Below are 24,863 nucleotides of genomic sequence, written 5' to 3'. Positions count from 1 at the left end.
CCAAGCGCCTCTTTCAGAGCACCTATTTTTAGCTTTTAAAAATGATGTTGTACCCTACTAACTCTTATAATCAGTCCTCAAATCAGAGGAATGTTGTCAGATGTCTTTATTGAGAAAATAACACAAGACAGCAGAACGTGTAGACGATATCGGATATGCTTTAGTCAAGATAGTATTATCAACATTAATTTCTGCAGCATGTGGTAATGCTCGCCACACAGGTCAAAAGACAGTGACAGTTATATCTACTGTACTGGCCAATGCCACGCCTGGAGACACGATAAATTGACATTTCTTCCATGCGAGGAATCCTTGAAGTCGTAAGGATGAGGGATAGCTAACCCCTTCTGCTACCAATCACGTCCTCTTTAAATATAACAGCCTATGAGTAGATGGACTACAATGACAATTCATAAATCAAATGGGGCTTTTCTCAAACGACTAATTCCATGGATGATAATTGTCCGTTGGATTCACTGGGAATATGACAGATTTGAACGCTACGGAACAGGTACTAGTAATTGAGTGTAGTTTTAAGTCGCTTTTAGTAATATTCCAACAACATGATTGCGGGGGAATCCCGAAGTGGGCTCCACAAATACCACCCATGGCGAATCGAACCCGGGTATTCCGTGTGACGAGCCAGTGCTTTAACCACTTGGCCTTCTTATGATGAAACGTATGTTCTAATAACAATAAGTCTTTTTTCACCATATTGCATTTCTTCTTGTTTGTATTAAGGCTTAAAAACTGTAGACATGTAAACAAAACCTGATACTTATTTTCAAATTCGAGAGACGTCCGTTTGCATCCCACCACAGGTCTATGATCCAGCATGAATTTCCTTTTTCAAGTTTCCACATTTTTGAAAACTCAGTGTCCTTGCTATATGATCCCCAACCCCACTCCCGCGCAAAGACCCACCACAAACATCATCACCAGGAAATCAACATTCATAATACACAAGAAAAGGTTGAATCTGATAAAGTTACAATTTCTTCACAATTTACATCGTCTATATTTCAAATCCGGAAAATACGTTCATTCCAAATTTTGAAATATAATGCAGCCATGTCGCTATTACATCAGGTGAACACGGTAGAAGGTGTACGGACCCAGTACGTTCCTAAATGTGATTGACATTTGGAGTATCAATCAGTCTGTGATTTAGAGCTCTTTCCCTTCTTCTCCACGTAGATCTTGAGGAACGCTATAGCTGCGTTGCGCCCTTGCTGCAAATACAGATATACGTGTTTAGCAGGTTTAAGAAGTGTTTCGGACATGTGATTGAGCACACTAAAGAAACGCCAGTACTACACACGTGTATACGACATAACAACATCTAACATGTCATATTACCAATCGAAAGTTCAGACCCACTTACTCCAGTCAACTGTTCTGAACTAAATTTGCAAAATATTCCATTCTGCTTTAAGGTACTGTTTACACATGAACTGGTGTATTTGAAAACGAATTCGTAGCTTTGAAAAGATTACTGTCATGAGTTCAATAATTGATGAAATTCAGTGAAAACTGGCGAATTCTTAACAAAACTTTACACTGAAACGCAGCTGTTCACATGCACACTATTTCAACTTGGCTCTCAGCAATTTGATGCATGATACGTGCAATTCACCTTCATAAATTTTGCAGTCGTTCCCCAAAGTTAGTGGAGAATTTCACGTATTACATATAAATTGCTTTACGTGAGGCTAAACCTTTGATGGGCAGTATATGAAAAAAGTGGTACATTTCTTGTGTCTTTATTAAACATGATTTCGACAATTTCTTTAAATGCACGGAAAAAATTATTAATGTTTTAATGTGTTTCTGATCTGCACCGTGATGAGAAATTCAATGTCCTCTTCCTCCAAGTCGTCCATCGTGGTGACGTAGTCACAGTCAATGCCGATAGAACGGTCAAGGTCACGTCGCTGTTAAAAACAGATCTATATATATGTATGTGGAATTATCAGAAACGTCTCGTTTTGTAATAGTGTAAACTAATATACTTTCACTGAATCTTTAATTTAAAGTATTTTAAAAAAAATACGATATGGTTGAAGAAACCGTAGTAGGGGTTCAAAAGTCTCATCATCCAACCCCCGGGACAAGTCAGTTTTCTTTTCGGGCAATCAAATAACGGCATTTTACTTGTCCGTGGGTTACTAGGCAATTTCTGCTTACGGTTTAAAACTGCAAATAAACATGGATTTCATTTCATATCTGCTCAAAATGTAGATATTAAATTTCACAATGATAATAAATTAGAGGTTTCTTTCTTTGCTGTTTATCACTTCTGAACACATAGCCCACTAAACATGAACATCGAGTACCATGATGATTTTTTTTAATAATTACAACATCATGATTAACGATCAGAGCAAAGTAGAAAATTAGTCAGGGCAAGTTACTTTCTTAAAGTCTCTTGCCCTGTGGCAAATGGCGTTTTTCTTTTCTTTTTTTTTTTTTTAAAAAAAGGAACTCCTGCAGGTTATTACCTTGACGACCACCTCTTTGTGCCTTGCTGTGATGGAGTCAATTATAGCTATCATATACGTCGTCAGACTGTCTATCACATGCGATGGGCGACTGTGGGCGCCGTGATGGATTGGGACACCTCTCTTGGCAAAATATGACACCAGAGCGTGTACAGACACCTGTAGCAGTTGAAAAGAGATGGTTTCATTATACGTGATTGTCAAAGGTGAAATATACCATTCCACTTATGTACCACAGACCAATTCACCGATATAATCATGAGGATATATATATATATATATATATATATATATATATATATATATATATATATATATATATATATATATATATATATATATATATATATATATATATATATATATATATATAAAGATATATTTCCACGAGATGCCCATGCAGGTTCTGAGGTAATTGTGTGTGTGTGTGTGTGTGTGTGTGTGTGTGTGTGTGTGTGTGTGTGTGTGTGTGTGTGTGTGTGTGTGTGTGTGTGTGTGTGTATCCCTCATGATTATATCGGTGAATTGGTCTGTGGTACATAAGTGGAATGGTATATTTCACCTTTGACAATCACGAATAATGAAACCATCACCATACACACACACAATTACCTCAGAACCTGCATGGACATCTCGTGGATATATATACACACACACAATTACCTCAGAACCTGCATTGACATCTCGTGGAAATATATCTTTGAATGTTCATCAATATACAAATAACAAGAAGATGAAAAGTTACAATAATGAAACAGGCCCATGACAGGTCATCATTCATCCTTGGACATTATAGGAGCGAGGGCTAGCCTATTGGTTAAAGCGTTAGCTCATCACACTGAAAGCCAGGGTTCGATTTCCCTCATTGGTACAACATGGGAAGCACATGTCTGGTGTCCCCAGTCTTCATATTGCTGGAATATTGTTAAAAGCGGCGCAAAATTAAACTCATTCGGGCATGACAAGTGAGGAATGTATTTCGCTATAAGTTCATGCAGAAATAGAAAAATACTTGACATGTGCAAACCGAGGAACCCGTATTTATTCGATGAACTTCAATATTGTGCAAAGAGATGACGTCGGTAATTAATCCAAGTAAATAAAAATAAGAACTCAGATATTACTCCACAAATGAAACTGAACAACCTAATTATATTAACTTATTGCGCTTACAAAAATGAAAATGAAACTGCACAATTTTAAGTTCAAGTTTCTTGGTGTCTTGAAATCAGTGCACAGGTAGTGTAGAAAACCTCGGGTTATTTCCAAGATTAAATATCAAAGAAATCGTTCCTACAATTCCATAAACTCTTGAAACACGTTCGGTACATTGAAAAGTAACGAGAAAGCTAACACTCACAAAATCGTCATCATATCTATCAATCTCATCGAAGACTTTATCCGGTTTCGTGTTTCCGAAAAGAAGTTTGTATTCCTCTGGGCTTATGTTGCTGCTCTGCAAGGGGACATAAACAGGATTAATAATGATATTTTTTATACTCACAACACCGACGGTTTAATGAATTGTTGTGTGCATTAAAGTCACCAAACCTCGAGCTAGTGACGTATAGGGTTATATTTCTCATATTCACAATATTTGCTATTTTGAACAGTGTTGAAGTTACATTAACGAATTTATTCATGGGTGAATTCTAGAACACAAATACGATGTTGTTGATATTCAGATCAAACACGATGGAACATATGCAATACATTGTATTTTGATTACACTTCCATAGTACAAAACTAGTACTTTCGTTGGGTTGTGTCTCGTCCGGGATTCGACCCCACATTCTCAGATTCAGGCACGTCAGCATACAAAGTCAACCGCATAACCCGCTCAGACGGACGGCGTTGAGAAGCAGTGTACGAAATAGCCACAGGCCAGTAAAAATCCAGTTGTGAACGTAAATCTTCACACACTCTTGCCTAACTGGCTAGTGAATTCACATGGGGTCATTTTTTTAAATATATCACCCTCTCACGTGTTAAAATAAAAGACGCTTTTAAATCATCCAAGATTATGTACTGATGACGATGCTCACCGTTTTAGTGACTTAATGATGAAACTGTATCTATATTCAGATTTCAGGTGAGCAAATTATTTTGTGAACTTTCAGGCATATCTTGTCCTGACTAGCGAGCAAAATGTGGAAAGTATTTCGCACACTGTCAAGAAGTGTATGCTCAGTCCCCTTTAGTAAACACCTTAAGCGCGTCAGTGAGCTCTATCTTCGTGATGTGCATGCTCTGGTCGAGGTTCCTCTCCCGCAGACACGCCATGAGTTTGTGGGCTATCGCCTTTACCGTATCCTGCTTCCTGTTATCCTCGTCTATCTTTGTCATGTGAGGAAGGCGTTTCCTGGAAGGGGAAACAAAGGACAGGTGCTTAGAGCACTTACATTGCCGTTTCCACTTTGCGATAAAATAAAAGCCAGATAATCGGACGCGAATACGTCGCGAATTGCGGAGTAATTGCGTTCTATCTTTTGCCTTTTGTTGTCGGTATTTAAAGCCGTCTAAGACCACACCGCGAAGGACAGATACTGTGAGTACTCATATGGCTGTTTCTGCTGATGGGGTTACCAGCTGGTCGATATAGTACAATTCACATGCTGAATCGGACACGCATCGCGAATTCACGAATTCATGGAGCAAATGTAACACCCATTTTTGTGTGAATCTCACTCACTCACGCACATCTACCTCATCAATGACGTGTTTGGTCTGTCTGGAGGATAATCCTTCATACGTTCACCAAATTCCCGTTTGAAAACCTCCCTTTCGTCTGTCGAAAACTAAAACAAGAAAAGTAAACTGTTAGTCCATGTGATTTTCTTTGATTTTATATACAGTATAGATCAGCGAAAGAGAACGTGAAAACGCGTTTGTCTTTATGCACTGAACAGCTGCTCACCACCATAGCTCCCAGCGTCTTCTCACTGAAGCCATCGAACCAGCTGCTCTGTTCCTCCTCGACGTTGGCATGGTGTAAGAAGGAATGCTTGGGGTCCATGGAAAGATACCATCCTACAAAAATACTTATCTTATCTCACACATGAATGTCGCTTCATGATTGGCTGAGCGCTATTCTATTATTTTGAATGTGCCACGCTCACAGGCGATGTATTATTATGAATTCCGAACTCTTCTGGTGCTTCGTGGTAGTACGTGGTGTCTCGAATACCATTGAATCACGCACGAAGAACGGAAATTACGGATGTTTTGCGATTGAAAATCGATGGAAGGGAGATAACTCTAAATCTGTTTACATTGTGTCGTCTGCAAAATGGCGATTCGCCTCGCATTCAACAGAAGTGCTTCAAACAGTTCAAAGTTAAAATTCAGGTGCTCGGTAAGATAGATACGTTGTTCACTGGTCCCTCGTGGTCCATGGGCTCATGTACCCTCGAAGTTTGTTCATGTTCACCTCGCCCTGTGGGTGCGGGGAACATAAACAAACCTCGAGGGTACATCAGCTCATGGCCCCCTTGTGACCAGTGAACAACATAGTATACGCCACCTCAGCAAGATACAGGCCAATCCAGGGAAGTGACATATCTGGCTTAACCTAACAGTCATTTTTGTCGAGAGAAATGTTAATTTGATTTAAAGTGTATGATATTCATAGTACTAAACCTTTTTCAAAGGTGTCATTACTGTGGTGTCAAATATGTGCCCGATGCTTTAGTTGAATCATCCTTAGATGATATTTGATCACAGCAATACGATGACCATCTAGAACGGTATCTTTGAAGAATAACAATGTTTGTGGATGGACAACGCCTTTATCGCAATAGGTGAAAAAGTATTCCTCTTCTTCATTCCAATGTTATTTAAACGTCATTTAATTAACGAGGAAACAATGTCTAACTCCGTACCGTCAAAAGTGTTGATGGGGTAGTTGTTCAGGACTCCACCATCAACGAAGTATTCCCCTCTTCCATTCACAAACGAATACTTGGGCTTCATCACCACTGAAATCAGACATTGTTATTTATCATACCTCTCACATAGAGGTAGTGTTCTGATTGACTGAGCGAATCAATGAACCCGACATAAAAGCGAGTACCATTTTCAATTTTAGCCACTCAAAATGCCGAATTCCTTTGTTACTTCGTGTTAGCTGTGTTTGGGCTGTTTTGCCTAACTCCGGTACTCCTTATTGTGATCAAATACAATTTATATCCAAACAGTTCAAAATTGACTTTGGAATGTTCGGTAGGATAAATAGGTTGATGCACCCTTTATGTTTGTTTATGTTCTCTGAGCCCATTCGGGGCTATAGAGGGTACATTACGCTATATACCCCTCGTGACCATTGAACAACTTACAAGCCAGTGACATTTTTAATGTTTCCCTCTGTAAATGCCGAACTGTGGGAATTCGTTTGGTAGATTCTGTTAGGAGTGTTTGGGTATTTGCCTAACTCTGGCACTCCTTATCCGATGCCTCGTGCTGCAGACAGTTCAACATTAACATTGAGGTGTTTGGTAAGATAAATACCAAACACCATGAATCCACGTTCTATCCGTGACCAGTGAACAACTTGTAATGAAAAACAGAGTATATTAACACTTACACTGAAGAAAGTCCAGGCATATTTGAATTATAGCTTACTATAATTATCACTTATTTATTCTTTATACGCCATCTGGAGGTAAAATGTTAAGGTGTCGCAGCTGACGAATAGTCTAGTGGACATTTATATCTGCATTTTTTTTGCACTTTTCACTCACACCGGGTGGCCGGCTCGTGAAGTTCTACTGACAGCAAGGACGTTTTTATCGCATACAGGAAAATTAAGGTACATGTAATAGCTTAATGTTGAATTTATCCCACAACATGTTTCATAACTAGACTTTGTTACATTCCGGCCATGTATTTAAGCATGTATTTATGAATAACGAGCGTTCATGGAAAGTGACATAGCTTGTTTTAATGATATGTTGTTTAAGATATATTTCTGGTTTTGCATATTTAAATGAAAATTGTAACGGTCACTTACCCATCGACGCGTGCATCCATCCATCAACCTAATCACTCAGCCACTCATTCAAGTTCTCACTCACTTCTCAGTAGTCTCTGACCTCGGGGATAGAATTGGTCTTTATCAAGCAATGCTTGTGGTAAGAGGAGTTAAAGGGAATGGATGGTCATCCTTGACACATAATAACTGACTGACACATGTATTCGTATCCCAAATGCTGTCGGTCATGTGAATGTCTGGCCCAGATTCGATTTTTAACCGCCGCCATATGGCAGGAATATTGCTGTGGGTGGCGTTAGACCACATCCAAAACACTTCTCAGGATGGGAGAGACGAGGAGGCAGTCATTCACCTGGGATGCTGATGGACATGGCGAGCGCTTCCATGATGGGGAAGTCGGGTGTTGTCTTGGGATGGAAGTATTCAACGCTGGAGGTGGACATGTTGGAAGCTACAATACAGAGCTCCTTCCCGTGGTCATGGTACAGCTGCAATGAATGAATGAATGAATGAAAGAAAAAGAAAGATCGAACGAATGAATGAATGGATGAATGAATGAAGTTTTACACTGCTTCAAGCATTATACCAGCAGTATCATACCAGCGAACACACGAAATATGTTTGGAATATAGTAAGGAGAGAACGCTCTCACCTCTGAACTACCCCACCGCCTTTAACAGGTAGAACTCATCACCTTCTACTAACGAACGGAAATAACGAGGAACTACCGAGTAATTACATAATGAAGCAGCAGAATGTAAACTAAACATTTAAACAGTAAACAGCGGTTTAACGAACTCAACGGGAACAATCATTTTAGTTCCTTGCAACTACAGTCCGTGATATGCATTTCAAGTTAGGGTCAGAATTCAACTAAACAGTTCGTCATATATGGGTGTGCGTTATAAATGTAGATTACTGCAGTTAGCCATTTACAATTGTGTAAGAGAAGCTGTGCAAAGTCACATGTAATAATGTTAAGAAAAGTGAAAAGGGTTAGAGGATTACAGGTAAGACGTATGTGCCCTGTCACTCATTGAATCACCGTATTCGTAAAACAGATCATTAAAATTCTTGGAATATTTAGATTTAACTTAATACGATTTAATTGTAACTATTCAAACATATCATGCAATGATCTAGTTGAAACGAATTCAACCGAATGAATATATACTGTACAATATTATGATAATTTAAATATACACTATTTTTATAATGCATAATGTACTGACCCGTGACGTCACGGTTGATCTTCACTAACCTATGCTCCCTGACCTGATTGATGCATATCAATCACTGGATTGTCTGGCAAACGTCTGATTGCTTACTGACCTCCCTCATATAGCTGGGTCATAATGGATACGGCATCGGATAACGAAGCTATGTAACATGATACTTATGAGTCGTGGGTGTCAGTGTACATTAATAGACTAAAGCCAAGGGACAAAACTCTGTATGTACTAATCATTCCGTACCATTGCCCCGCACCCGGGAGAGCAACATTGTAGTAAAAAAATCATCAGAAATATTAACCTAAACGTGTCCCCCTGCACCACCTGTACCGTAAAATATCCGTTTTTTTCACCTGACCTAGGACGACAGGGTAGCCTAGTGGTTAAAGTGTTCGCTGGTAACGCCGAAGGCCCGGGTTCGATTATCCAGATAGGTACATTGCATGAAGCCACTTTCTGGTGTCTCCCGCATGATATTGCTGTAATATTACTGACAGGGGCGTAAACCTAAACTCATTCACTCACCAGAACTTAACAAGAATTGATGTCTTATATTTTACAACTTGAACCTTGATCATGTAAAGTGGGATGACATTCTCGATTCCCCTGTCATCACGGTATTGAAATACAACCGTAGATAAGACGACCAATACACGCCGTGTGTACTTCGCGATAAGGGACTTGGACTGGGCATATAATAAATACCTTAGTTTTATTTCACTGACTCATTGTCCGTATTTGCTCATGACGTGGTCACAGTTTATGAGGTGCCCTGCTGTGGAGGTCCGATGGCCGGCCCCTCATTCCAAAACACGTTAAAGGTGGTATTTATTGTTGCCCTGGCTGATGGTACTCACTATTTCCGCAGCCAAACTTAATGCAGAACTTTATCAAAGCAGATTTCTCTGGGAATTGTACCGGCTATAATGCATGTAGCCGACAATCTATCTCCGAGACAGTTCGACGTACACGGACTATGACAACAATATGAATTTTATTTCATCATACATCAGTGACGACATTATGATTAGATTTATAGTATTATGTTCCATAATATTTTCTTACTCACACGAAGTTACGATCGCACGGGAAGTGATAAAGTCTAGAGCGTCCATTTGTTACATTAAAGACCCAGGTTCGATTCCCATATTTCTGTTGTCCCCGATCTTGATGGAGTATTGCAAAAGACGGCATAAAATCATACTCATTCAGTTTTAACATTGATACCCCACGTACGCTGTTAACGTGAAACAATAAACATGGGCACTAATCAAGTCAGATTGATCCTTCATACTTATTCTTAATTGTATGTACCCTGTAATAAAGTGACAGACAAAGATACCAGTTGTACGTGTGGATAACTGTAATGAATCGTCCGTATGCAACGCACACGCACCACGCTCACACATCACGTCGGACGTGACCCAGATGTCGCAGCATTAAAAAGCTGATTCAGCGAATCTAAAATGAACTTCTGTACAAAATGTCGGGGTTATTTTTAGGTTATAATGACTCCGTTTTATTACTGTGTGAATATTCCAACATGTGGCCACTGGGTGTGGTCGAAAATAGTGATTAAGGTACCTATTTCAGGTATTGCATTTATAAACGGGTCATAACTGGTCCTGATGAAAGATCCTTTTACATATGCAAGGCAAATACCGAAAAGGCCCACCGCCCCCCAAACAAACACAAAACAAAACAACACCATCATCATCAACAACAACAACAACAACAACAACAAAAAACCCCAAACATCCCCACCCAATCCCACTTAAAACTGCTTTAATAAAATCAGAACTTCATCAGACATCTATATACCCTGATGTATTTTTTAAAAAATCATTGACAACGCCTTAAGTCGTAATACCCAGGAAAATGCTTCAAAAGTTTCAAGCAGTAATATCCATATTTTTCAGTCATACCATATGTTCGAAGTCAAAGATTCTACATTCCTTTAACAAATTTCAGCTGGGATATTTTACCTGCTATCACTGTTCGACTAACTAATCTTGATATGTTATATTGACTCGACTTGTTTACCCATGGGGCGGTGGAGTATCGCATATGGTGAAATATGTGAAGCCCATTTCTGGTGTGTCCTGACTTGATATTACTGGGATAGTGCTAAAAGCTGCGCAAAAATGAAAATCACTCAGTTAAAGACGTTGTTTTGATGGTGATGTAATAATGTTCTGAAGCTCACCTTTCCAAACGTCAACAGGCTGTCGCCATGCTTTTCGCGGATCTTTTCGGACACGGCGTTGTAGAATTTTTTGGCAGGATGCCATCCGTAGCTCCAAGCCAGGTTCGGCAGGAAGGCAAGGTAGCCACATGTCGCGTCTGAATAAAGGATAAATAAGATTGCACTTTAGTCAAAGTGACCATCAATGTACCAATTTATGATTTCCCCATGATCATTATTAAAATAGTGCTAAGCGCGGCGTAAAATCATCCCCATTCACTCTTTCATAACTAGGCTTTTGACGCCTCATTGGCAATCACATTTAAGCAGCTATGATATACTTGCCAAGGAAAGCTGAAGCATCTAACGTCCGAGAAAATTCCTTTACTTCCCGCGGGGTGAAGCCCAAAGCCATCAGGGTGGCGAACACTGCTCCCATACTGACCCCAGCGAAGCGATGAAGCTTATCATAGATCCCGACTTCGTGGAGAACCTGTAAACAGTGAACAATCATGCTGTGGATTTGAATGACGTCTTATGGGCTAATAACGTCAAAAGATGTCCTTGATGTCGGAATGTCAAGGTCATTGATGCGCATGAAGGATCCAGAAGGAGTGTAAATACTCTTTTCCCAAAACTGATATTTAGTGCTTTAGTCCACTGTTGTATACATGTACGAATCTGACTCTTAATGTAACTTTTATTGAACATGCAGGTAATCAACTTATTGGACTGAAACATCTCCTTATTCTTTTATCTTGCTTGTCAAAGCTTTGAACTGATTCGTAATGGATTTCTACTCTCGGATGATCGATATAAAACTGATTTGCTTGTGCAAGTCGCGACACTGTAATTACATAGTATCAAATAAACCTGGCACACTCACTTTATAATCTAGTTATGAATACCTGGAATTAATTGGTCTTCAGTACGTCATGCTTGTCGTAAGAGGTGACTAAAAGCTATAGAGTGGAATGGCCCGCTGACTTGGTTGGCACGTGTGATCGTTTCCCAGTTGCGTAGATCGATGCTCATGATGTTAATTACTCAATTGTCTGGTCTAGACACGGATATTTACAGACCGCGGTCAAATAGATGGAATGGTGCCGAGTGCCGCGTTGAACAAAACACACATAGAGATAATGTACAGACAGACAGACAGATATACAAATACCTCAAGCGTTCCCATATACGCTATCCCTTTGGCTCCCCCTCCTTCGAAAACTATATTATCAAAATCGAAAGAAGCTTGTTTCAGTATCCACAGATCACCTGCATCCATCGCCATTTTGCCGAATAATCACAAATTCTGCCAAGCGCATTCATTATTCTGATCAGTACACCACGGTGAATTATAGGCAAACAGGGCGTGGTGTTAAAAGGTGTGTGTTCTGAATCATTAAATATAGGAGTAGGGTGTATACAGCTTACATGACTTTAAGCATACATATCAAAGACTTTGTACGTTGCAAATCCATCTATACGAGTGATATTTATTAGCCAAGTGTGTCTATCTGGTGGCATGTCTCAGGTTAATGACTACATTTGGTGGCATGTCTCAGGCTAATGTGTACATACTGTGTCATGCCTCAGCCAAATGTGTCTATACGGTGGAATATCTCAGCCAAATGTGTCTGTATGGTGGCATGTCTCAGCCAAATGTGCTTATACGGTGGCGTGTCTCAGTCAAATGTGTCTACAAGGTGGCATGTCTCAACGATGTGTGTTCATACGGTAGCATGTCTCAGTCATTTGTGTCTATATGTGTGGCATGTCTCAGCAAAATGTGGTATTTCTGGGCCTAATGTGTCTACACGGGTGGTAAGTCTGAGCCAAATTTGTCTATACGATGGCATGACTCAGTCAAATGTGTCTATACGGGGGTGGGGGGACCTCAGGTTAAAGGTGTTAATACATTGATTTGGACAAGAAAGGAAGCTGTTTTCGCAAACATGCACTCTTTGTTTTTTTTTACATCTGAAGATGTTTCGTGCACATAGAGGAGTTTAATAAATGCTATAATTTTTCCAGAACTGAACTTAAAGGATCTTTAGATGTAACATATGTGACACTCAGTTGATTATGCCAGCCAATGTGCAGATTATGTATACTATACTTTACTATACCACTAGATATTTGTATAGCTTCGATGTCCAGTTGGTTCAACTGCTCAAGGGGCCTTTGTTTTTCCCTCGATCATTGCATGTAGCCTGGCGCCTTGGACAGCTCGCCCACCGCGCTCCCTATGTATCTACCTAAGCAACTCAAAGACTTGGTTAAAAATAGTCCCTGAAGTATCAACCATCGCTTTAGCCACCGACTGAGTCACCGATTTATCAATAAATGGCAAATAGAAACTAATCTAAAACCAGCTCACACAGATAATTGTTTAAATAAACATGTGTGTTTCTAGACGTATACAGACCTGCGCGACACCACAATAAGCCACTCCTTTGGCCCCGCCTCCTTCGAATACTATGTTTGTGAAATCCAAGTTGGCTTTCTTTAAATCGTCTATGAATTTGTCGGCCATGACGATCTAGAGCAGTTGGATTTTTATTCTAACTCGTGCAGCGTTACCTTTCAGTATTTATTTAAAATAGTGTCTAACTTAAATTGAAACAGTAAATTTCCTTAGTGTCAGGTATGTTTGCTTAAAGCGTTGTCGTACACAGCAACACGCTGGTTGTGGTTGGTACTTTAAAGGCCTTTCATACGAGCTGCATTGTCTAAATGTACGAATACCCTATGGGGACATCATTGGAGAATATTCACCGACTGAATTTCGGTATCGTATATATTATATACCATACGTTTGGAGCAGTAAGTGATTGAGCGAGTGACTGTGTGTGAGAGAGAGTGTGTGTGAGTTCATTGTTAGTAATGGCCCATGGACAGTTTTCTGAATCGAACGAGCAACCCTAAAGGGGGAGTGAGAACTCACTAGGAAAATAGTAGGTTCCCTACATGCCTAAGGGTCGCAACTCTGCACAGTTAATCATCACGAGCTAGATGGCTGGAAGACCCACACATGACCTAAATGGAGCTGAGAATCATTGGGAAGATAGTGAACCTCCCTGTTTATTACACAGTCTCTCATTATTTGCAATCTCGTATATTTCTGGACATACCCAGACATCGGCAACCCCAAGTGTTGAGACAGGCGTCTCAGCCATGTCAGGATCCGGTTAGATAGCCATGTCGTAGATAAGAAAAATTTCACATGACGCGTTACTTTTTGTGATAGGCCGACAATCTTTTGGCATGAAAAGGCTTCCGTAGATAAGGGAGGTTGATTTACGCTTCTGATAAGCTAAACCTAACCCACACGATAACAATAAAGCCTCTCTATCACTGCACATGCTTGTACCTCTATACAGTACATTGCGCTCTGTATCTTTGAGATTAGGAAGAACTTTGGTCTTAAAGCCATTTACCGTCCAGACGAGATAGTGTGTTGGCAATACCCTTGAAGCTTGAAGAGCATCATGGATTAGGCTAATCAATATTGATATTTTACAATATTGTTTGTGTTCGTGATGGATCTCAAACGAACATGTCCTCATATTTTTATGATACATTTGATCTGCCATTTAAGACGTTGTTGATAGGGCGTTATAGGCTGTGTCAAAACAGAAAGTGTTCAATGTGACTTTTTTTCAAATTTGTCAAATATTGGCCTCAGTTTTGAGAAATGGACGTGATTGTAATGACGCGTTGTGGCATGTGCTACAGTGAACATGTGCTTTCAGGTATGTGACATAGTGTACAGAAACCTGAAAAAGCACAATTGAGGTTAATCTTTGATGATCTTGTCGAGGAAAGGGATTGAATTCCCCAACTTCCCATGATCAGCAAATAGTCCATATGGGCCCCTGATCTTAACGCAACACATGCATAGTGCATCTCAAGATGACACTCCTGACATTCTGCAAGCACCTATATAAACATATATTGTTTTACAACTCTATGTTCAATGCATTGGAACATGAACATTGTACACATGAAGACGAACAATAACATGGAAAGTGCCATGCAAATGACAATAAGTGAAATCCATCCACACTTTTGACCTACCTATCAAAAGAATGATAATAAACGGCGCTTCCTTACACACTGGACTCTGTATTGAACTCTTGCAAATGGACTCTTTTTGTTGGACTACAGACGCAAATCTATCGCTTGTACGTTCATTGTCATGGTTCGTCAGTTACTAGTAGCGCTCGTAAAATCACATATGTTCCTGAAAGCAGATGTAAATGACACTTTTCGTATCAATCAACTTGAGGAAAAATGTCAAACACTTGTCATTGTTCTTGTGTAAACGTGTTCCATCCATTGTTTCAGCAGTTGAAGGTTGCCCCGAATATATGACGTTCCTGTCAGACAGTTCCTCAAAAAGCCACCAATCAGATTAACACGTTTACCCTTTAAGTAATTTAGTAAAACGTTAGTCCTTCGAACGCAACAATCATAAACAAATCAACTGATTTTTTTATCTCCTACAGGTTTTCATGTCTCTTGTTTTATTCATACGATCAAAGTTCAGTACAATGATAAGCACATCTTCTTTCAGGGCTGCATGTTCGGTGTCCATTTCGACATTGGTCACTGACAAGGTTAAAGATCAAAGAATTATGATAGATCATAATAAAATTACGCACTAATTCTTAACGTTCATTTACACATAACTATGACGCAATCACCTTCATTCGGCATATCACCTTGGGTATGTAAATATTCAGGATCGAAGAAATTTAATTGATATTTAAAACCAACAAACCTAGCTTGTCACACAGACGGCCAAAGGGATTCATTTGGTTACCTCTTATGTCCACCATCAAAAAGGACCAGAAGACATAAAAATTATTCAAATACGTATTCAAATAGCCAAAGTGTGCTCTGTCAACACAATTGCAATAAGTGAGTGAATGAGTTAATATTTAACGTCACATCGGCAATATTTCAGCCATATCGTGACGAGAACATTTTGATACTAAAATGAAACATGCATACATTATAAACACCTATCGTCAAAGGACAGTAAAACAACTAGACCATCACAGTTATAATTAAAATAGTGTGGAGAGTTAAAACAAACATCACTATTTGGACAATACAATATAAAATACGGGCTATAGATCGCCAGCAACTGAAGGTAGATCACCATACTAGGGACCATAGGGACTTACAGTACCTTTGCTACCTGCATGGACCCAAGCTGGATTTACACCATCCCTTCAGCTGCTGGCGAGAGTAAGAAATTTTAGCCAAAATTAAAAGAACACAAATACTATGCTTAAAAATCCTAGAAAGTATGAATTTACTTTGAAAAGTTTTCGACTTACGTACCCTCTCAGGAGAACAATAATTTTACAACACTTCAACCCCCTTTGAGAGTACAGCCACCAATGATCAATGTTCCTAAGCTATACTACCGTCCCTTAAAATACAACTATCTACAGAACATATCAATTATAATTCAACAAGGAAATCAATTTCCTTTAAAAATCCAATAATTAAATGAGCATTTACTGTGTTAAATAGATCCGTAAGAGTTTTTACATTAAAATATTTATCCCTTATGATGGAGAATTCAACACAGTCAAGCAGGATATGCTTGACCGTGGTTCTCTCATCACAAGGGATGCAAAACGGAGGATCTTCACCTTTCAACAGGTATGCATGTGTATACCTCGTATGACCAATACGACATCGTCGTAATATGACCTCTTCAAACCTGGACTGACAACCCAAGTGGGTATAACCAATGTAGGGTTTTATCTCATGTAATTTATTGATACCCACCTGGGTGTCCCACTTCTTTTGCATCAGACCACGGGTATAAGATCTAATGGTGGCTTTGTAATCACTGTAAGGAATAAGAAGTGGTGTCACAGATTTGTTGAGTGCTGCTTTAGCAGGAGGGTCAGCCAATGTGTTACCAGAGATTCCTACATGGCTTGGTAACCAACAGAAGACGACGTCGTATTGGCCAGTAGCAAGATTATTATACAATTCAATAATTTCAATTAAAAGTGGATGTTTACAAGAAAGATTTTTAATAGCCTGAAGGCAAGAAAGAGAGTCGGAATAGATTATATACTGTTTATGTTGAGGGTGTCTTTGAATATATTTAAGAGCAGTTAGTATTGCGTTAGCTTCAGCTGTAAAAAATAGAACTGTTGTCTGGTAATCTAGAAGATATTGTTCTGGATCCAATGACAGTGGCACAAGCCACTGCGCCACCGTCCTTGGGCCCGTCTGTAAATAACGATTTATAATTGCTATATTTATGTTTAATTGATGATATTCTTGTTTATTTTGTAATTCATTTGTTTCTGATTTTTTATATGTGGTCAATGTTAGGTCCACTTGGGGCCTGACCAACTGCCAAGGAGGAGAAGAAAGAAGACGGGAGGGAGCAATGTTTTCCAGCTCAATGCCGATCGAAGAAAGAAAGGGTTTAATTCTGTGTCCTAGAGGCGGGACAAGATGGGGTCACACGTTTAAGTATAGTAGGAAAATGGTCACTTCCACAAAGGTCATCGTGGACTGACCATTCAAATTCATTAAGTTAGCTGGACTCAGTTATTGACAGGTCAAGGGCTAAATATGTTCCTGTTCCAGGATGTAAATATGTATCTGCACCATCATTGTATATACATAAATTATTATTTGAAATAAAATCTTCAATAATTTTACCTTTAGTGTTTGTGGTCGCACTCCCCCAGAGCGGGTTGTGGCCATTCAGATCGCCCATGAGTACACATGGTTTGGGAAGTTCATCATAGAGAGATTGAAGATCACACAATTGCAATAAACGGGCACCGTGTACATGTCCATGTCAGACTTAGTGCATGCAGTTTCTCAGCCCCATCTTGTACTAAACGCATTAACTATACACTTCAGTACTGAATCCTTGTCGACAGTGTCTCTTAAACTTTTCTATTGTGACCTAAGAAATCTTGACGCGAAGAAGACACGCGTTGCTGTAAAGGATACACCGATACAGAGAGTTCTGAGACGATGATTGATGGAAGGAACGACCAAAAGGCTCTTACAGAGGTATCATGCACCTGGTCCGAATGGACTCACTGGTGGTGCCACGTTCCTAACCTAATTCCTCTTTGCTGGTTAGCTCTAATAGCAGATACAAATAACGAGGAATAACTACAAGGACACATCGTAGTTCCGAACAACAGAAAACATAAATCGTTATAGAAGAAAGGATTTAGTTTTGAATTAAAATCCTATCTAACAGAACCGATCATGAATCTAGGGTGAGTTTGTGCTGGTTTAGTTCTTACGTTTTATCTGTTTAGCTGTTGTAATTTTGCTATCGTTTCCCATCAGTACATACAATGAAGTGAGTGAGTGAGTTTATTTTTACGGCGCCCTCAGCAATATTCCAGCTATAAGGCGGCGGTCTGTAAATAATCGAGTCTGGACCATGTTGATCAACAACATGAGCATCGATCTGCTCAATTAGGAACCGATGACATGTGTCAGCCAAGTCAGCGAGCTTGACCACCCGATCCCGTTAGTCGCCTCTTACAAGCATAGTAGCCTTTTATGGCAAGCATGGGTTCTTATTTTACCCCGGGACCTTCACGGGTCACACACATTGAAATGCTGATTGTGCTCAGAGTGTTGTTCACATGATGGTATGTCTCCATGACCTGTGCCGAGTTTCTCTGAAATCAGGGTCGAGAATGAGCGCTTGGTGCGGAATCTTAATGCGATTACCCAGGTCAAAATGTGTCTCTTGGGGTTAAGCGGAAATCAATCTAGATTCATTACGTGTTATTCAATTATCCCTCTGGTGGTTTTATTCAATTTATTTATGACAAATGGTTCACCTATAGCTTGGCGAGTCATGTGAGGGAGCTGGGAATATCAAATGGAGTAAATAATTGAGTCGCAAATACATCTTCGTCAAGACCAGTTTCGTATTATTAATTTATAATCATTATGTCTCATACAAACGTTTGACATAGTGTATTTATTACAATCCCGCTGCGATTAAATTCATATCAAACGGTTTAACACCTGAAATAACAATGATCAACTGTTTCGTTATTGCATGCTATCCGTCCTGCAAAATGTATTTCTTTTCTGCATTTAGCAGGCAGGACACTCCACATTGTTGGCATCAAAACTAAAAGTTTGAAATCTGGATATATCTTGGCTGAAAAAAACCGTATCTCTATTTCCTGCTCTAGTTGTGACCTGGATCTATGAGATAGTGGACTGTATATGTCAGTACAGTTTTTCTCGAAGGAATGTCGAGTGCTGTTTCCTTAAGCTGTTGTCGAACATTGCTGGGGATTTCTCCAAGGACGAAGGGTCTCAAAGAGACATTATCTGTTTTGAACATAACTTGCTGTGAGCAAGTAAGTCCAGAATCTGGATCCGCTGGACCAGTATAATGTCAAGGATATTGCTTCAACTGGCAAAGTTTTCCCAGATTCGTTAGTTGTACTTTATAGTACATAGCAGTAAACTACATTCCAAATGTGGAATAAGTATTCTACGATGGTTTTATCCCTAATCGCACCTACTAGACAAAGGACATAAGGGAAAAGGTTCTTTTGCAGATGTAACTTTATTTGCCACATATTGGTAAATGAGAGGTGAGAATTTGCTGAAGACGAAAGTTATTTATCAGCTTCATCTGCTCCAAAATGAGCATATATACGTGTTCTTTCAACCTTAGGAGGAACCTTGCATTTGCCAAATTCATCATTATGTGTCGCATTGCCAGTTTAGTATTAAGTAACATAGCAATTTAATGATTACCAGTAGGTCATGATGACAGGATGCGGAAAGCAGGAAATGAGAACTGTCTGAACAACCAGCATTCTTATTGGTTACTTTATCGGACGAATAATCAAGTTTTTACAATTTACTCAGAAATACAATGGCTGATAAATTATAGACGAGGAGTAGAAAGCAGGAAATGAGAACTGTCTGAACAACCAACATTCTTATTGAATACTTCATCGGACGGATAATCAGGTATTTACAATTTACTCTGAAATACAATGGCTGACAAATTGTAGACGAAATTGTAATTTTGGTTACTTATACGTGAATCTAAACTCACTCACGCACGCTCAACATAGTTTAAGCGAAAAGATAACATCGTCGTTACTTTATGGGGGCGATGGTGTAGCCTAGCAGTTAAAGCGTTCGCCAGTTAAATTATCCACACGGGTATAATGTGTGAAGCCCATTTCAGGTGCCCCCTCAGTGCTAAAGGCGGCGTAAAAACATACTCACTCACTCACTCGTTACTTTAGTCTGTCTTAAAACACTCGGAAAAGAAACTCATCATTTGTCTTCATGGCATAGCGTTTGATGATACAGCTAGGATTCTTGGAGACTTAGTCCACTCAATGATGCATGTATCATAATGATATTATGTATGAGTGTTCTTCATGTACCTCCTCCTGCGCCCAAGTTAGAAAGAAAAATATTTAAAAATAGTTTCCAACTATCTGTTTTTGCTGAACATCCGCGAATTATGTCTTTGGACATTTTTGTGAAAGGTAAATTTAATTATTGTAGCTTTGGCATGTGCCCGCAGGGATGTCAAGTGTTGACATGATACGATTTCGAAAGACGTTAAGACGCTATGAGAGGTCCAACTCAGGAAGATACGATTGCCCAGTTTTGTGAGAGTAATAATTTTACTGTTGACATATGACAGATGTTTAGAATTAAAGTTACATATCAAATCAGTGGTCTTTGTCATAACCTCAGGTTTGTTGTTGCTATGAGGGCTTATTGTGTTAGCATCCATATGTATGGCTTTACGCAATATTCTAACACGCCGGTGGACGCCAGTAAGAAATGGGCTTCAAACATTGTACACATGTGGGGAATCGGTTCCCGGGTTTACAACATGACTAGCGGACGCTAGCCCGCCGTTCTAGCATCCATACGACCCAGGGCCTTGATTTTGGAAGCCCTCTTAGTGCTAAGATAGTCGTAACTGCCATACATTAACATTAACTTACGACTGACATAGTGCTAAGAGGGCTTAGAAAATCCATGCCCAGAGTCACAGTACAATGCATCTATAGACAGGCTTAATCAAACGAATTAGTCTATTGTAGTCTTTTCCAGAGACAAAATCCAGGAGAACGATTGAAATCTAGACCGTAGGCCATTTGAAATCGCAAAAACATACATTCAGTATATCATTCCGTTTGAAGTCATTTGCTCGAAGATAAACTGATATGTTTTGTGATTGGTTCATATTTCCTCGTTGCACTTTCGCATAGATCAGGCCTATTTCAACTAGATGAAAGTCTGTGACAAAACGTGACAGCTTACCCAATTAATTCACAGCCACGTACGCCACATGAATGTACAGTGTAAAGACATGAAGAAACAAATCTTTTCTAAGAAAGTATTCAAATAACATCACTAATACATTGAAATACTGTCCTACTTGTCATTTTATCCAGATGACAAGTCCCTTGTTATATTCTACCCATGTAAGGAAACGAACCCTGACCTTCGGCGTGACGAGCGAAAGCTTTAACCACTGGTCTACCACACTTCCCCAAGAAGAATATGAGGGAGAATATTTGATCAAATATAACCTCACACACAGGAACTACTGTTTTCTGCTTGGCGCGGGTATCTGAAAGTAGTCCAGGACATAATTATCAATGATCCACAAACACCATATGAAAGAGATGCATACGATTTGGATATCTTGATTGAGTGTGACAATACTCAGCCTACACTGAGCTCACCATGCTATTTTTGTCATCAACAAAAGTCGAACGATAGCGCTTGCTACATCAACGAGAAGGTGAAGCTGGCAACTGCATCAGGGGATTGGCGTGGCATAAGGGGATTGGCGTGGCATCAGGGGATTGGCGTGAACATTGAAGGAATTCTGAGGCATCCTTCAGGTGTATGCATATTACTGTTAGACAGGAGGTAATCGAGGGTTGAAGCCGAAAGTATGTCTGTAAGAGTCTGAAACAGATGTGTCTATACCATCTGTATGTTTGAAGTAGACTTCTCTTCAATGTGGGGCAATGAGGTAGCCCACAAGTTAAATCGTACGCTCGTCATGCCTAAGACCTGGATTCAATTCTCCACATGGGCACAATGTATGACGCTCATTTCTGGTGTCCACGCCGAGATATACCTGGAAAATTGCTGCAAGTGGTGTCAACCCAAACTCAAGCGCTCACTCAATCTCGTCAATGTCACTCAGAAAGGATAGAATTACATTCGGCATAACAGAACCTCAGATGAAATGACGAAAGCTGGAAAGAAACATGGATACTAACATGAACGTGATTACATACAAGTACTATGTATGTAAACTATTTGTATATCAGGGCAAATGACATTTTATACAAAAGTACCTAAAGTATATTGTCATGGAATGCACAAGTACTATGTATGTAAACTATTTGTATATCAGGGCAAATGACATTTTATACAAAAGTACCTAAAGTATATTGTCATGGAATGCACAAGTACTATGTATGTAAACTATTTGTATATCAGGGCAAATGACATTTTATACAAAAGTACCTAACGTACACTGTCATGGAATGCACAAGTACCATGTATGTAAACTATTTGTATATCAGGGCAAATGACATTTTATACAAAAGTACCTAAAGTACATTGTCATGGAATGCACAAGTACCATGTATGTAAACTATTTGTATATCAGGGCAAATGACATTTTATACAAAAGTACCTAAAGTATATTGTCATGGAATGCACAAGTACTATGTATGTAAACTATTTGTATATCAGGGCAAATGACATTTTATACAAAAGTACCTAAAGTAAATTGTCATGGAATGTAGTGTTGATTTTTTTTATTTCATTGTGAAAGCGTCTTCCCATGAATTGTATTCTTTTGAAATGATTTCTGAAGCAAAGTTTTGATATGGACAAATGATCATAATTTCCACAATAAACCTATGCATAACGTAAATGTGCAGTTCGATTGTATTATTGGAAATACATCAAAACTTAAATTCCCCCTTGTGAACAACTTGCTTGACAGCAATGAATTGTCCTCTTGGGTCGATTAATTTCAGCCACTTAGGCTTGAAGTGTCATGAACGCAGAGACCTCTTCTTACACACCAATGAATTATTCCAGACAGAAGATATGTCTGTATATGGGGATCATGACCAAACGACAGTGGCCGTCAGACATAGCCACTGGGAAATTAATATCAAGTGTCTCCATAGAGAGAAAGGATGTGCTATTGCATCTTTGTCGAGGTTCCTGCGAACACTCTCAGTGTAAATGAAATGAGATTAGATGGCGGCCTCTCACTAGAGAGGCGTACTTAACCTGATTCATCTGCCCATATACCAGTGCAAGCACATGCTTCATCCCGGCACCGGAGCCGGTATAGTCATCTAGTGACTGATACAGTAGGTAACACCTCGTACCATATCATGTCGATAACACTCGATTGCTTTCATTATTGAAACACTTGGCGGGAACATTGACTTGCAGAAGTATTTCATCTCACACAACAAACCATTACATTTATGCCGATGTATTTAAATTCAAATGTTCATATATATATTCAAGAGGATGAATATGATGCCTGCAAAATTAGTGCATGTTTTGTACAAAGATCTTGTACAATGAAGCAAAAATATTTGTTGTGTACAACGTTATGTGTTTTGGCACAACTAGAGATGAGTGATAATAATAGTTTGATCAGGAATTCGGAATTTGCACTGTAGGGTCATGTTCAGGGGTACATCCATATAATGATTGAGTCATAATGATAGGAAAGTTATCGGTATCACGTGCTGGAAGTACAACGTGCAATACTACTGTCGTGTTCGAGCGTAAGATATGGTGTCATGTTAGAGACGCACGCATGTCGTAGATGCTCTGACGTCATCAAATTGTGATCAGGATGTCTTAAAAGGCGACGTCACAACGAATTACCTGAGTGAAATTATCACTACACTTGCTGAAGTCGAAATGATCGCTAAATGAAGCAGTGATCAAGAATGCCTGCTGATTTCATGCACAGAAATATATACACATGAAACACACGCGCTAAGACCCTCTGGATCTAGCGCTAACTTGAATTTGTTTTACGTCTTCTGTATAGAGTAACACCCAGCATAATAACACTTTCTCACAGACAAGGTCGTTCCAACAGAATTGATGTTGTGGAAAGACAATAACACATTTAAATACGTCACCAGGAAATAGGGGCGGAGGGGTAGCCTAGTGGTAAAGCGTTCGCTCGTCACGCAGAAGAGCCGGGTTCGATTCCCCACATGGGTACAATGTGTAAAGCCCATTTTCGGGTGTCCCCAGAAAATTCGTGTTATTGCTGGAATGTTGCTAAAAGCGGCGTAAAACTAAAACTCACTCAACAGGACATAAAGAACAGCTTCGTGGTAGATGGGATGTGATAGCCGTCAGCGACTCACAGCATCATTTCTAGTCTAGTCTTTAAACCGAACAATACTCTCTGTACAGAGACAGAAATCCTGAGAGACACTATTGTGATGGAACCGTTCCTGAAGTAGTCATGTGCCTATCATGCCGGTGAAACGTCTCTTTTTAGGTGGCAACATTTATATGTCCTCTTCTGTTGACCTTTTTCAATGTCATTACCTGAAACCGACACTAGTTCTTGATGAGACAACGACAATTGTCTCGGCATCCACGATTGGGTCCTTACAAAATAGTGGTATTAATCTGAAACACAATACCTACATCTTTTGTAGACACCTGGCAGACTGATCCCTACATTAGTTTTCAAGTTTTCAAGTGAGTCAACATAATCGAAACTGATATATCCTAGGCTTATCTCGTGGGGTAGCAATAATTACCGCAATAGTGTCCTCACACACTGTTTTCGTATTAAAGCCAGGGAAAGACACTGACTTCACAGTTATTGTCAGCAGTAAATGGTA

At 39.5% G+C, this 24,863-nt stretch overlaps 1 protein-coding gene across 1 annotated transcript; it reads right to left on the bottom strand.

Moving 5' to 3' along the window:
* Positions 1 to 1,151: 1,151 nt before the first annotated feature.
* On the bottom strand, positions 1,152 to 12,190 carry LOC137268954 (uncharacterized). Its single transcript, XM_067803579.1, has 12 exons — positions 12,083 to 12,190; positions 11,254 to 11,401; positions 10,930 to 11,066; positions 7,844 to 7,979; positions 6,383 to 6,478; positions 5,419 to 5,531; positions 5,208 to 5,299; positions 4,710 to 4,863; positions 3,862 to 3,957; positions 2,502 to 2,660; positions 1,842 to 1,934; positions 1,152 to 1,232 (listed from the first exon to the last, which is right to left on the bottom strand). The coding sequence occupies exons 1-12, from the start codon at positions 12,188 to 12,190 to the stop codon at positions 1,152 to 1,154; spliced, it is 1,413 nt and encodes a 470-aa protein (XP_067659680.1).
* Positions 12,191 to 24,863: the final 12,673 nt, after the last annotated feature.

Source organism: Haliotis asinina, chromosome 16, assembly GCF_037392515.1.
Source record: "Haliotis asinina isolate JCU_RB_2024 chromosome 16, JCU_Hal_asi_v2, whole genome shotgun sequence".
Lineage (NCBI taxonomy): Eukaryota > Metazoa > Mollusca > Gastropoda > Lepetellida > Haliotidae > Haliotis > Haliotis asinina.
This window is presented reverse-complemented; position numbering and strand designations above follow the sequence as displayed.